Here is a 14,032-nt window from a genome sequence, read left to right as displayed (position 1 = left end):
CAGTTGGACACAATTTGGCCGTGGCTCAGAGGGCGAAATGTCGAAAAGGACTAGGTGATGGCACAGGAGCGACTGTTGAGAAGGGTAGCTTTGTCTTGTTGCCCTTAATTTTTAGTTAATTACAAATGTATTGCTGTCCTAATTAATTAAAGTACCATGTTTGCTTTCGGCAAAAAAAGACAACGGCCATCCATAAAATCAATATCTACACATCCTTCAAAGTTTTACTTTCTATACATTATCCATTCAAAGCTTATTAAAAATTTATATAATTATTAATTTTAAAATTTATAAAATTAATTAAAATACATATAAACTAATCTAAACATCCATATTAATTATAAAAAAATCTCCATTCCCTAATTGTTACAAAATTACTCTATGAACCTATACCCAAAACATATCCATGCTAATTTCAGTGCATGATTACATATTTGTTACAAAAAACTCCATGTCCTATTTGTTACAAAATTTAGAAGGATCACCATAATTATTATTATTTTCCAGTTCTTGCTAATTTCAGTGCATGATTACATATTTGCGCATTGATTGCCTTCACTGCAGCACATTGATTGATAGAGTGAAGACGATCCTTGGGCCCTCTTGTTACCACCTTCATGAGGGTAATTGTGGTGCAGATTTCTTGATTAGCTACAGCAAGATTACCCTCCTCCCTGGCACGAGGCATCTCCGGCAGGCACTTAAAATGGGAGTAGCTCGGAGGAATAGTTTTCAGGTTTCCGATCCCACGGAAGAGCAAAAATTAGAGAGAATGGAAAATCAGACAGGCCGAAGTAGAAAAAAGGTCGGAAAAAAAAATCTATGATTTGAAAAGTTGTGAATAAAAGTAAAAATTCATGATCAGAAGCATCTGTGACCTAGTCCCTTCCTGCTCTCTGAAGTTGAAGTCGCCGAATAAATCCCTTCCTGCATTGTGAAGTTCTTCCCCCTTTCTACAACAGCATAGCAAACTCAGAACTGCCTCCACTGCATTTTAGTTTGCTGATACCAAAGAGACCATTATTATTATTATTATTATTATTATTATTATTATTATTATTATTATTATTATTATTATTATTATATTCTTTTTTATTTGGGTTGAGTACAGGTTAGTCTTGTGTTTTCTTATGTGTACACCATAATAAATAAAATTAAAAAACAGCCAAAAAGATTTGGTGTTCTACTGTAGCTCTCCTCATTGTTTACCGGAGTAGTGCTATGTTTTTTTTTTATCCTTCAAATTTTCTTATTTTAATTTTTTATTTAATCCTTAAATATTATGCTTATTTGAAATTAGTCTTTGTAATTTTTTTTTTCTATAAGACTATTATAGTCTTAACAAAACATCTCGTTATTGAATTGATTATTAATTTTGAAGAAATTTATTTGATTTTATTATTTTCTCGCAATTAAAAGTTAGAGGATTAAAATTGAAGGAGGCAAATAAAAAAGAGAAAATTGGTCCCTCTTACTTTTTGCTAAATTGTTTCTTGGGGTTTTGTCAAAGTTTCTTTTTGGTTCTTTTTGTTTGGGGATCAAACTTTTTAGACCAAGAGTTTATTTTATTTTCATTTTAGTCTTTTTAGACCTTTTTGTTTTGTGTTAAGTTTTTATTTAAATCTTGACTAAACAAAAAATAGATTCTAAAAAATAATGTTATTAATATCATAAAAAAAAAATGTTAGGTCAATGTCATTTTATTTATTTTAATAAAAAAGTTAACAAAGTTTTGGCCTGATCAATCTAGTTAGGTGGGCCCCACCTAAATACTCAGGTCCACCTAGAACTTTATCATGTTAATATTTATTACAAGAAATTAAAACAATGGTGTTTATAATTTTGTTAGTTAAATCTAATTTTGATCAGGTCAACCAAGTTAAAGTTTGACTCATCAAATTGATTGGATCATTAAATGCAATTTAATTTTGAAATTTAAACTATGCAAGGAGATGAAAAGGCCTTTTAGGTTGACCCACACAATTTAATTAGGTAAAAAGATTTTAATTACACATATTCCTTTTTATCTTTATTTTAAAGTTTCCAAGATTTTTAAAATTTTTTTGTGTTAATTGCTTTTGATTTTATCAAATGAATGACATAGAACAACAACAAAAAAAAAAAAGCAATTTTTTTAGTTTAACCTGGAAAAAAAAATTGCAAGGGTAATGTTGATATTTGTTGGTGCATTGAAATCAGGATAATTTTATTAAGTATACACTTTAAATTTTAAATTTACAATCATGAATTTTTTTTTTTTTTTGTCAGAAAACACATTGACAACAATTGTGTATTTTTTTCATTAAGTTTTTTTTTTATCTGATACCATATAACTAGTAAAATTCTATATACCATAAAATAAACTATTCAAATTGAATTGACTAGCGATCTACTAATTCACTTCCACTATCAAAACTATTGTCTGCCAGCCTTGTTTTTTTTTTTTTTTTTTTCATTAGATTCACCACTACGATTCTAAAAATATTAATAGAATTCACATTATACAAAATTATATATATATATATATATATATATATATATATATATATATAATATATATATATATATATATATAGTTTTAAAAAAAATCTTGAAGGGATTGGCTGGTGGTTTGGCAGTCTCCTATATAGGAGAAAGGATTTTTACAATCTTGGTTTTACAATCAAGAGCTGGTTGCACTGTTTGGCATATTAAAACTGTGGTTGAAGTTGAGATTGAAGAAAAAAAAGTTTAATGTGTTTGGTTAAGAATGCTTTTGAAATTGAGGTTATAAAATAATTTTTTGAAAAATATATTAATATTAATGGTTTTAAATTTAAATATTGTAAAATTAATTACTCCTATTACATAATGAAAAAAATAATATTTTATATAAAATATTTTTTATTATTCCATTAAACTATTTATAATTCCATTACGTACAAAATTCATCCGATAAGAACAACATTTTTCATAATTTTTTGAGCGTGTAATAAATTTAGATAAAATATTATCAGATATAAAATTAATATTACTGTGCGAGTGAATTTAATTCACTCTATACTAGTTTTTCGAGAAAAAAATATTGTTCACATCGCGAATGAATTTAATTCTTTAAACTAGTTTTTTTAAAAAAAATTAATACAATTAACACTCTTTAACTTAAAAAAAAAAAAAAAAAAACCTGCGAACAGTGCAAGTGAATTGCACTGTTCACATGAACAGTGCAATTCACTGGTGAACAGTGCAGTACTTTGCACTGTTCGTTACTTTTTATCCGCTACAGTGCACACAAAGCAGGTTTTCGTTGCTTTTCCTTTTCAGCGTTTCAAACGCAAAAATTGAGTGGGCCCCATATACACTAAACTGATTTTTTTAATTACCAAACGGCTGCAGACTGCGTTTTAAATAAAACGCAGCCGCAGCCGCGTAGAGAAACGCCCTCTACATGATGGATGATGGTGAAGAGTGACGTGTCAACAAAACGGAGAATTTTTTGAAACACGAAAATGAGAGGATCTGTGGACTTAAGTTTGGAACCATATTTAGCTAGATTTGGGCTCGTTGTGAGCTCATTATCTCCATCAATTGGGTTCGGATATGAGCCTTTTTTCTTTGACATTGGGCTCTGTTTGTAGCCCTTTTTCTTTGACATAAGGCTTGGTTTGCAACTGATTTCTTAGCTTTATTGGGCTCGGTTTACAACCCCTTTTTCATTTATTTTCGCTTCGGTTTTGGAGCTCGCATCAATTAGGATCATAGATTTTATTAACAAATAATAGATTATTTATTCTTTTATTATTTCATACAATCACTTTAAAATTATATAGTAATGATTTTTTTTTATTAAAGCTTGCTTTTAAAGTTATGATATGTTTTTATGTAAGAAAACAATGTTTTTGATAAAAAAAAAAAAATCAAAATAGAAAAGAAATACATGGATAATGTAATAGAGTTCTGATAGAGATACTTTTTTTCTCTTTAATTCAAATCATTGGAAGACTTTATAAGCATTTATATTTTATTATCCTTTGTTTCTATTCAAAAAAATCATGTTGGTAAAAAAAAATGCCATATTTTTGTTATAACAAAAAAAAAACACACAAATAAGAAAATGGATTTTTGGCACAAATAAACCATCACAAATAAAAAGCAACATAAAAGGGTGCAGCAAAAGTACTTGGAGCCAAGAACTAATTGGTGCTAACAAATCATATTTTGGCACTAGATTTTATATTAGTGACTATTGATAGGTGCAATACACACACACTATACTTTTTAAGGTATTTCAAACTTATTTGAGTTTATTAGAAGTTATTTTTAAGAGTTTGACATGCAGAAGAGATTTCGTGAATTAATCGCTAAAAAATAAAAAATTATGTATTTTACATTTTAAACATAGCTTTTTATGACAGTTTTTTTTGTCAATTTAAAGTTTTAGAATGAGAATGTGATCTTAATCTAAGTTGAAGTACACATGTCAAGCTTTTCATAAATGTATTATAGGCAAAATTCTGATCTCATTTGGATATCGAATCAGACCTGCAGACTTGAACCAAAATTCTTCTTGCAGCAAGATTTTCTATTTTCACACTAGATATTCAAATGAGATTATCTTGAGCTTCTGATATTGAAATCAGGCAATTCAAAAATTCAAATTCATCTACACATCCAAGACTACAACTTGCATGAAGGACTCCAAGTCAGATAAAATTGTTTTGGAATAATAGAATCAGAACACATTCTGGTTGGTCGAAATGGATCTTCTGATCTGATACAGAAACTAACAATGCTAAGCATCCCAATACAGCTGAGAGTTTAACATAAGAACAATTGGCTTTAGGACCCGATAAGGTGCAAATCAATCCTTTAACATGTCATGAATGAAATAATATAGCTGTGATGGTCGGATAGTGCAAGAAACCAAGTCAGAATCAAAGTCTAAATTGCAACAAAATTAGTATTACAATAGAATTATGACAGCAACAAAATCAGTTTTCAACACAAATTATAAGAGATTTATCCATTCTTAAAAATCAGATGAAGAAGGGATTGAATTTAGCATCATGAAGACTCCTAATTAGCCTAAGAATCTTGAGGATTTCGGTAGTAAAAAGGGAAGATAAAGAGAGCAAAACACAGCTGGAATAGGGTTTGATAATCATTCCTTTCATCTCTGCTTTTGTTAATTTTCCAATAATTATGAACTAAACCCCTGAATTCAATTCAAAAAGGATACACACCATCTCCATTACCACGTTGTTAGAAGCAACGTTATCATTGTAATTTTTTCAAATTCAAGTATTTATTTTTTCTTATTCAGAATTATGTTATTGATTGTTATTCAAGCTTATTGAATTATATTGATATGATATTTAAGTTTTCTAGTTTCTTTCAATTCGTAATTATTATTAGGGATTAGTGTAAGAAGCAAAATAATTAATTTGATTGTTGCAACTCTCATATTGATTTATAGAAAAACATAAACTAAGTTAAAATTATCAAGCTTTTGAACATTTGCTTAGAATAAATACACATATTTTATTCCTAAAACTACTACTGAGTTAATGAAAATTACTTTTAATATTACATTCGCTTGATGGTAAAAAAATTGATTAGAAAGCTTTTTCTAATTAATGTACTTGTAATTTCATCGATTTTTCTCAGCTTTAAAAAAACATCAAATTTATTTGTTTGATTCAAAAAAATATTTATTATACTTCGATAATCATCAGATTTATAAGGATAAATGTATGAAAACTTGAACTAATTTAACAACATATCAATTTATTATTTTTAGAATTATTGTTTCTTGAATTTTTCATTTAAATCCCCCATTCTTTCTTATTTAAGTATACTTAGTATACTTTAGGAAGATTAAAAAAAAATTCCCTTAGGTTTGACCTAGTGTTCTCGATCATTTTAGAAATTTATTTTATTTGTAATAGTTTAGTTAGAATTATTTTGGTGGTTCCAAAAACTGAACAACTGTCTACCCGCAAAGATAAATTATACCAGGACAAAGTCATGGTACTGTGAAACTTAAACCTAGAAAGTTGGTTCCAGTTACAAGAGAGGCCACAACAAGCTGACAACAAGAAGGGTTTGGAAGAGTTTAAACCTAGAAAGTTGGTTCCAGTTACAAGAGAGGCCACAACAAGCTGACAACAAGAAGGGTTTGGAAGAGTGACTAGTATAGAATATAGAATTCATAAAATCAAGACATCGCTATCATTTTCAAACAATGCAGTGCATGGTGGGAAAGCGAACAATGGCAAAGAAATGGAAAGTAACATAACAGCAAAAGAGCTAAGTGGTTCTTCTTTGACAAAATTTTTACAAGTATATCAGTTAGAAAAATCAGTGAAGGTCAAATGACATCATCGCGACCACAAATGAATTTCTATTACCAGCCATACCAGCTAACCATGGTCATCTTTATAAATTCTGGCTCGGAGAAACAATCACAAGCTTCCCATTCTTCTCCAAAAGAGTTAGCCACCCCCAGACTTCAATGTATTACTCAACCTGCAATAACATGTGACTCTGCATTAGGTTTTTAGGGAAAAAAAAAATAACAGAAGAAAATGATGCTGTGAAGGCAGAATTTAATATCTTCATGTATAGAACCAGGTACAACATCAGTTTGTAAATTTTATATATACCAAAATTCCTGCTGAGGCATATGGATAATTATAAAATTTATCGTTGCTCTTTCCTTCTCACATTTATTGCTGGAGCTTTGAGTCTCCAGGGTATTGTTTTGCTAGTAAGTGATTTTCTTTTTTGAAACAATTTTCTAGACGGTGATGGATATAGATTTCCCATTGAAGAATTATATTTGAGCATTGAACATGACGATTAAATAGCAGACTTCTATTGCTTTCAATGCTCCAACAAAATATTTGCCCTCAAGTAGGTTCCTATGGGGTGTTCGGAGGATAAGAGTTCCATTTGGTAAAGTGGAATCTGGGCTCTTAAGTGGTGAAGCTTAAAATCATTTATTTTGAGAAAGCCTACCTTGGTATCGGATACCATAGATCTTAGAGACTGGTTTTCTGAGAGTAAGGTGAGTCAAAGGGAATGGTTTCCCAAGGAAGTACAAGAGACGTATGGGATAACTATTCAGAAGTTCAAAACTGTTGCTAGAAACTCATTCTACTTCATTGTAAACTTAACTTACCAGTCCAAACCTTCAAAAAGACCTTCTCCTTTAATGGCAGACGTTTTAAAAATTGCCCATTGTCGATTCTTGATCTTGTGCAACTCCAAAGCCTCAGTCACTGCCGCATCATCAAGTGCACCAGGAAGATCCTATATAAACCAAATGATTGACAAAAATAAAAACAGTGGGAGATCCAAATTCCAATCTGATATAAATATTTAAATGTGAAATGCATGTAGATATATTAAGCCTATGAAGAGAGCATCACTCCAGGACCACATCATAAAAAGATAGTAGATTCTTTTGTTTTCACATCCAATGAAGCCTTTTCATTTGAGTTTGCATGTATGATTAGATTTCAAGCCTGTTTTCTTCCATGTGTATGTTAAAAAAAGAAATAACTAGGAAACAACAGTAACCTGCTTGTTCGCAAAAATAAGCACAATAGCACCTCTTAACTCTTCCTCCTGCCAAAACAATCAAATATGTAAGCTTGGCACTCTAAGTTGAGTGGCAACGAAAAGGGGTTTCATACACGCACATATGCAAGAACACTAAGGATCCACATAGTGTGGAATTTTCTTTTCATAAAAAAAAAAAAGTGATGGAATCCCAGAGCTTCTAGTTAGAAGATAGAAAATAGGTTTGAGAAATTTTGTTCCTCATAAGGAAAAGTGTATGCAAAAACAAGATCACGAGTCTTTTTCCATTATGATTTTTCCACATTATAGATTGAAAGCCAATTGTTTCAGAGTCTCCTTTTTATTCTGAAAAATATAAAATTACGAACTTCTTTGGAGGCAGGCCTCCTGCAATCTTAGCCTACATTCAATCCCAAATCCCAGTGATATAGAAATGTCTAGAAAAATTATAAAAAACAAATAAAAGAAAATCAAACCACCCCAGCCTAACCCATATAAGAAATCATAAAACTAAGTAAAAAAGATTTCAAATTCACACCGCTTCAGTCTTTATAGCCCTGAAGACATCTCAAGTACACCACGATGCTAAACTAGTTAAGGGCAGCTGCATGAATATGCTTCCACATTTAAATTCAAAGCAGGCTGATTTTTTAAAAGCTACTGTGATAACAAATCATTATTTATCACTTCAGGCCAGGCCCTTTTTGGTCCCCTAAGGCTTCATAATCTTTTACATCATGAATGCCATGGACAGCAGCGAAGCTAGATTTTTTTTTCCAGCTAGGTCAATTGATAACCATCATTCGTTGAAAAATTACTTTGTTATGACACCTAAAATAAATAATAGTAACAATAGAATTATTCAAGTTCAAAATCAACATCAAATTAAAATACAGTTTATTTATTAACAAAAAATTTAATAGTAATATTTATTTAATCTTAAATAAATACAAAAAATATTAAAAAAATTATCACTAGAATTAGACCTTGTACCGCTAATAGAGATTAAGAGCACGGAAACTTTGAGCTCCTAGAAGAGAAAAATTAGAAAGTCTTTTAATTCATTCATAGCTTGTTCCACTATAATTTAACAATTTTGCAAACCACCAAAAAATATAAGACAGGACACTTACTAAATTAAGAAAAGGAAATTTTTTTTCTTTTTCAAATAGCATAAGAAACCATATTTACCTTCTTTAAATGAAAGATGTGAATCTGTTAGGGCATTGAAATTCTAATTTATTATTTTTTTAGAGGAAAATTATTACGTTTGAATTGAAAATTACAGAAATCAACTTCTTTTTTAATGCAATTTTAATACTTGATAGTAAAGGAAACCAAGGAAAATGCTCATACATTTCGTGAATATTTTTAATGGTCTTGTTTGACTTTCGATACAAAACTATTAAAACGATCTTATTTGGTTAAGTTTTTTACAAAATTTAAAGAGGGTCAAGTAAGTAATATCCCCCTAAAAATCTTAGATTGCTATGCTTTTGCCTAAATCTCGCGAAATGTTTTTTGAAATCAGGGGTGTCAGCTAACACCCCTAGCTTTCACATAGCCTCACCAGTGGCCATGGGTTTGATAATAGGGGGTACCAATAACACCAACTTTGTCAACTACTAATGTGAACATAAAATGGGGATAACAGTACCTCCAGGATTGCATGAAACTCATCTTTAGCTATCACAAGCCTATCAACGTCACTTGAATCGACAACATAAATAATGGCCTGTGTGTTGGGAAAATAACATCTCCAATATGGTCTGTTACAAACATAAGCAGCCAGTGAGCTTGCGAAATTCATCAAACAACCTATTATCTCAATCAATCAAAATAAATTATGTACAATTTGTGTGGAAAACATGGCAGAAATAATAATCAATAATCATAAAATTACATTACAATACCACTCTCAATCTTTTACACATGGAATTATGCACAACTAGCCATCACTCAAAATTTTCCTCTTGAGAAAGTGCCTAACCTATTGGAATAGAAAAAATCAACCGTTTGAATGGTATTAGAAAAATGCCAGTGGTTCTTATATACTTGATGACATAAATTTTTATAGTAATAAAAACAAATTTGAGAGAATATTTTAATGAAGCTATAATTCATTACAACTTTTTGGTTATTATTTGTGGGGGGGGAAATTGTGTCCATAACCAGTTGCAAGTTCTATAAAGAATATAATGAATAACATCAAGTATCATAAGCTTATGATTCCGAAATTGCTATTCATTAAACAAAACTGAATAGTGTATATCAAAATGCAATTCATGTTATAGTTTGCTGCAAATATAAAGCAGATTTATTTGTGTTAAAAAGGAGAAGGAAAAGGCAAGAAGTTACCTGATGCTTGTCTGCCCACCTGTATCATAATCATTATAAATGTCATTAGGGCAAGAAATTAACATGAAAGTTTTGATCAAGCAAGACTTAGAAAACAGATTAATGTGTAACTCCACATTTGCTTCTGAATAACCGGTGGAAAAATAACAAATGTGGGGAATAATGAACTGGATGGTGGAAAACAATAATTAGATGGTGCGGGAACACTTGACCTTCTCATATAACTGGTGGAAGATGGGGTATGTCAGTAAAATATCCGACTCAAATGATAATGGGACATTGGCATGTATACAGTAAAAGTTCCATTGTCTCATCAACCAAAAAACAAATAAATAAATTTTATATAAAACACAGCAAAGCCTATAATCTACTTTCATTTGTTGGTAATAGAAAGAGCAAAAGCTATAATAAACTTCAAATTTTTCTAACACTGAGCAATCAGTAATCAGCAAAGGTTCACATATTCCAATCAGTATACAGGTTATGATTGCAATGAACATAAAAAGTAATGCTGGTTTACAGATCAAGCGAAATTAATAGGCTTACCAAGATCCCATACTTGAAATTTGATATTGTTGTACTGAACTGTTTCCACATTAAATCCAATTGCTGCATTAGGAAAACAAACGCTTCAGTTATGAATTCTGAACAGAGTAACAAATTACTCGACCCCATTACAGCAAAACAATGACAGAAAATTAAAACTAAAAATGCAATTCCCATATCAAGGGTCATTCATTAACTGATCCATTGGAGGAAAAACACTCGAAGGAACTGAAAAAGGCAATGCAATTGGAATCTTATGCAAACCAAAAACAACAAATCGCATCTCATCAGATATCCAGATTCAATAATGTCAATTTTGGATTCATACTCTCAGTAACCAAACAAACAAACATCAAATTCCGATGAAAATAACTACGAAAAGACACCTACTTGGAATGGTGGATACAACTTCGCCCATCTGAAGCCGATCTGCATCAAAAACCAAAATCAGAACACACAAAAAATTATCAAAATTCAACAAATACCCATCACTCAAAATCACTAAGAAAAAAAAACAAACAAAAGGGTATCACTTAGAATCAGAAAAAAGAACAACATACAGAGGATTGTAGTTTTTCCAGCATTATCAAGACCAAGAACAAGGATCCGAGCCTCTTTGTTGCCAAATACTGAAGAGAACATTTTGGAAAACAAAATTCCCATCTTCTTTATAGCTAAGTGGGAGATAGTATAATGGAGATTCTTTCAGAGCATCAGTTGATGAACAGATCGTAGAAGTTGAATTAGATCTGCAAAGCAGAGTCCTTTTCCTCTCTGCAATCAGCAAAAAAAAAAAAAAAAAGCAATGTCAAAATGGAATTATATTTTCATTTCTGTGTATATGATAAGTAAGGGAAACGTGCCTGAGGTGAAAAGGAGAGGAGAGGACAGAAGGGTCTGCTTGTTAAAGATATTTAAGATTAACGAGGCAGAAATATAAATTTAAGAAGTCATCGGGGAGAATAAGGTAGAAGAAGAATATCGGGACAGTGAAAGAAAGAAGGAATAAAATTTAAGACTTGCGAGAGTGAGAACAAGCATCTCCCTTGCGATGTAGAAGTTACTTTAAAGAGTTAAATTGATAAAATTATTTTTTTAATTTTGTGTTATATGCGTGTGTGGGTTAAAAAATTATTTAGAAGAGTTAATTATATTTTAATATATTTTATATTAAATTAATTTTTATATAATATAATTATGTTATTAATTATATAATTAATTTATATTTTAATATATTTGATATATAAATATTTTAATAATAGATTTAACGAGTATAAAATAATTTAGATATTTTTTGATAAATTTAATATTAAATAATAAAATTTTTAAAAATAAAACAACATAAAACCAGTTGAAATCATCAAATCTACGACATCTTTCACTGAAAATCTTTAATTGACGCAGGCATCATGTTAAAAAGGAATAAATAAACCCAAATAAGTAAAACTTGATATAAAATTAAAATGAAGAATCAATAGCAAGCGTAAACATAACATAATAAGAAGCAAAAAAATATATTTTTATCCATTCAAATTGAAATGACTCTGTTTATATGATAGATAGAAGATACAAGAATAATAAATCTATACTAGGCATAGCCTGTGCGATGCAAAGGGTCTCTATTTTTTTTCAAGTAAAATGATGTCTAGATGATGTAAATATATTTTAAGACAATAAAAAAAAATTAATGATTTGAGTTATAACACCAACTAAGATTAAAGAGTTAATTTTATTTTAATTAGACAGTAAAATAAAAGATAAAGATGTTAATTAGATTTTTTTTTTTCAAAAAAACATCATTGTAATCACGAAACTAGATAAAAAAAAAATGGATAAAATCAACAAACATGAAAGAACTCAAAAGGGGGGATTAACTATACAAAAAGATCTAAGATAAAAAAAAATGATAATTAAAAGAATAAAAATCAAAATCAAAATAAAAAATAAATTAGAGGGCAAATAATTTTTTTCAATTGGAGGATTAAATTTAAAAGAAAAATAACTCAAGCAAAAAGAAAAATAATAAAAGAAAGAGGAAGAAATTAAAAAAAAAAATAACACACTATAAACCTGGATTAAAAAATAAGATCAAAAATATCAATTATAAAAGAATTAAGGAAACAAATAAGAAATCTAAAGAATAAGAACCTAATAAAAAAAAATTAATACATAAAAAATTAAAATTGAAGGACTAAATAAAAAAGAAATAACACTTATTCAAAAGGACAAAAAGACAAAAAAAATATATAAGAAAAAAGGAGGGTTCAATTGAAAAGAAAAATAACTAATATACCAAAACACTTTATTTCGAGGTCATTTTAATTATTATTACTATCGTCATCATAATAGCTACAAATATACTAAAAATAAAGGAGAAATTCATTTAGCTGTAGATACACTTCACTATTCACTAGTATAGTGGAGTGACGTCTATGGCTTAGGCTGAAAAAATTGATTGTCTTTGATTTAAGGGTGTTTTGATATTTTTACATAGTTCATTTGTTATTATTGATTTGTTTGGGGTATTTTCATCGATTTATCTTTTAATACACAGTAAAATAACTTAAATACCCCTAGAATAATAATAATAAAAAAAAACTAACATTGATGGACAGAGGTGTTTTGGTATTTTTCTTTTTAATTGTACAATATAATTACACAATTGTCCTTAGAGTAAAAAACAAAGTTGTGTATATAGGGGTATTAACATCTTTTCCTTAAGGTTTTTTTTTTTTTTTTTTTTTTTTTTGTAATTATTGTGTTGGTCAAGGGTGATGAAATAATTTAACATTTAATTAATATTTTTTTTATTCAAAAATATGTTGGCATATGGTGTGCGCGCGCTAACGTGAGAGAGGCGCCACACACTTTGGGAGGCACGCACGGCACCTCCTGGTGGTTGAAAAGTTTCTTCCATAATCTCACTTTGTTCTTCATTGTGTCCTTTTCCTTTATGATCGGCACAAGTCATCCAAAGATAATCGGTTTATCGTCGGTTGCCCCCTTTTTTTTCTCTTCATTTCTCTCTCATACACGGAGAGCTGCACTCTAGTTCTTATTTTTATTGTTTTTTTTTCATAGTCAATCCTTTTAATAATAATTGTTTATTTATGTCATATCCCTTTCGTTAAAATTTTTTTATTTGTCAATTTGATCCTTCAGTTCTAATTTGTATATAATATTTTTCGATTTGATTCTTCTACTTTTCATTTTTTATTTTGTTTCTTTTCTTTTTTATCAAAGTTTTTATACTTTTAATTTTATCATTCAAGTCAATTTTATGATTTCTTTTTCAATAATAATAAGAACTTCAACTTGGTCCTTCTTCTTTTATTTCTTAGTTTTTTTTTTCACGTTTGGTGGTGGTAATGGTCACCAAAGGAGGAGGGGATAATTTCTTCAAATTGTCTTGTATGCATGATGTGGAAGGTTATGCTAATACTTAATTATGATAAATTGATACAAAAAATTGAAGAAAAAACAAGGAACCCATGTTCCTTTGAATATATATTTCGGCCTATGGATCATTAGAATAAAAGATGGGGTTGGTTTTAATCTCGTG

General features: G+C 29.5%; 1 protein-coding gene across 1 annotated transcript; it reads right to left on the bottom strand.

The window, feature by feature from the left end:
* Positions 1 to 6,153: 6,153 nt before the first annotated feature.
* Positions 6,154 to 11,501, bottom strand: LOC118033238 (ADP-ribosylation factor 1). Its single transcript, XM_073406102.1, has 8 exons — positions 11,031 to 11,501; positions 10,861 to 10,899; positions 10,471 to 10,533; positions 9,925 to 9,943; positions 9,224 to 9,335; positions 7,564 to 7,611; positions 7,163 to 7,293; positions 6,154 to 6,507 (listed from the first exon to the last, which is right to left on the bottom strand). Exons 1-8 carry the CDS (start codon positions 11,131 to 11,133, stop codon positions 6,474 to 6,476), a joined length of 549 nt encoding a protein of 182 aa, XP_073262203.1. The 5' UTR covers positions 11,134 to 11,501; the 3' UTR covers positions 6,154 to 6,473.
* Positions 11,502 to 14,032: the final 2,531 nt, after the last annotated feature.

The sequence above is a fragment of the Populus alba genome, chromosome 18 (assembly GCF_005239225.2).
Source record: "Populus alba chromosome 18, ASM523922v2, whole genome shotgun sequence".
NCBI lineage: Eukaryota > Viridiplantae > Streptophyta > Magnoliopsida > Malpighiales > Salicaceae > Populus > Populus alba.
This window is presented reverse-complemented; position numbering and strand designations above follow the sequence as displayed.

What these genes read in the sequence shown, in the direction of transcription:
- LOC118033238 (XM_073406102.1), bottom strand. Translation starts at nt 11,133, where the DNA reads ATGGGAATTTTGTTTTCCAAAATGTTCTCTTCAGTATTTGGCAACAAA. An exon ending in AGTTGTATCCACCATTCCAA is followed by an intron (nt 10,534 to 10,860) that starts GTAGGTGTCTTT and finishes TTCCTAATGCAG; the next exon opens with CAATTGGATTTAATGTGGAA. An exon ending in AGTTTCATGCAATCCTGGAG is followed by an intron (nt 7,612 to 9,223) that starts GTACTGTTATCC and finishes TTGTTTTGGCAG; the next exon opens with GAGGAAGAGTTAAGAGGTGC.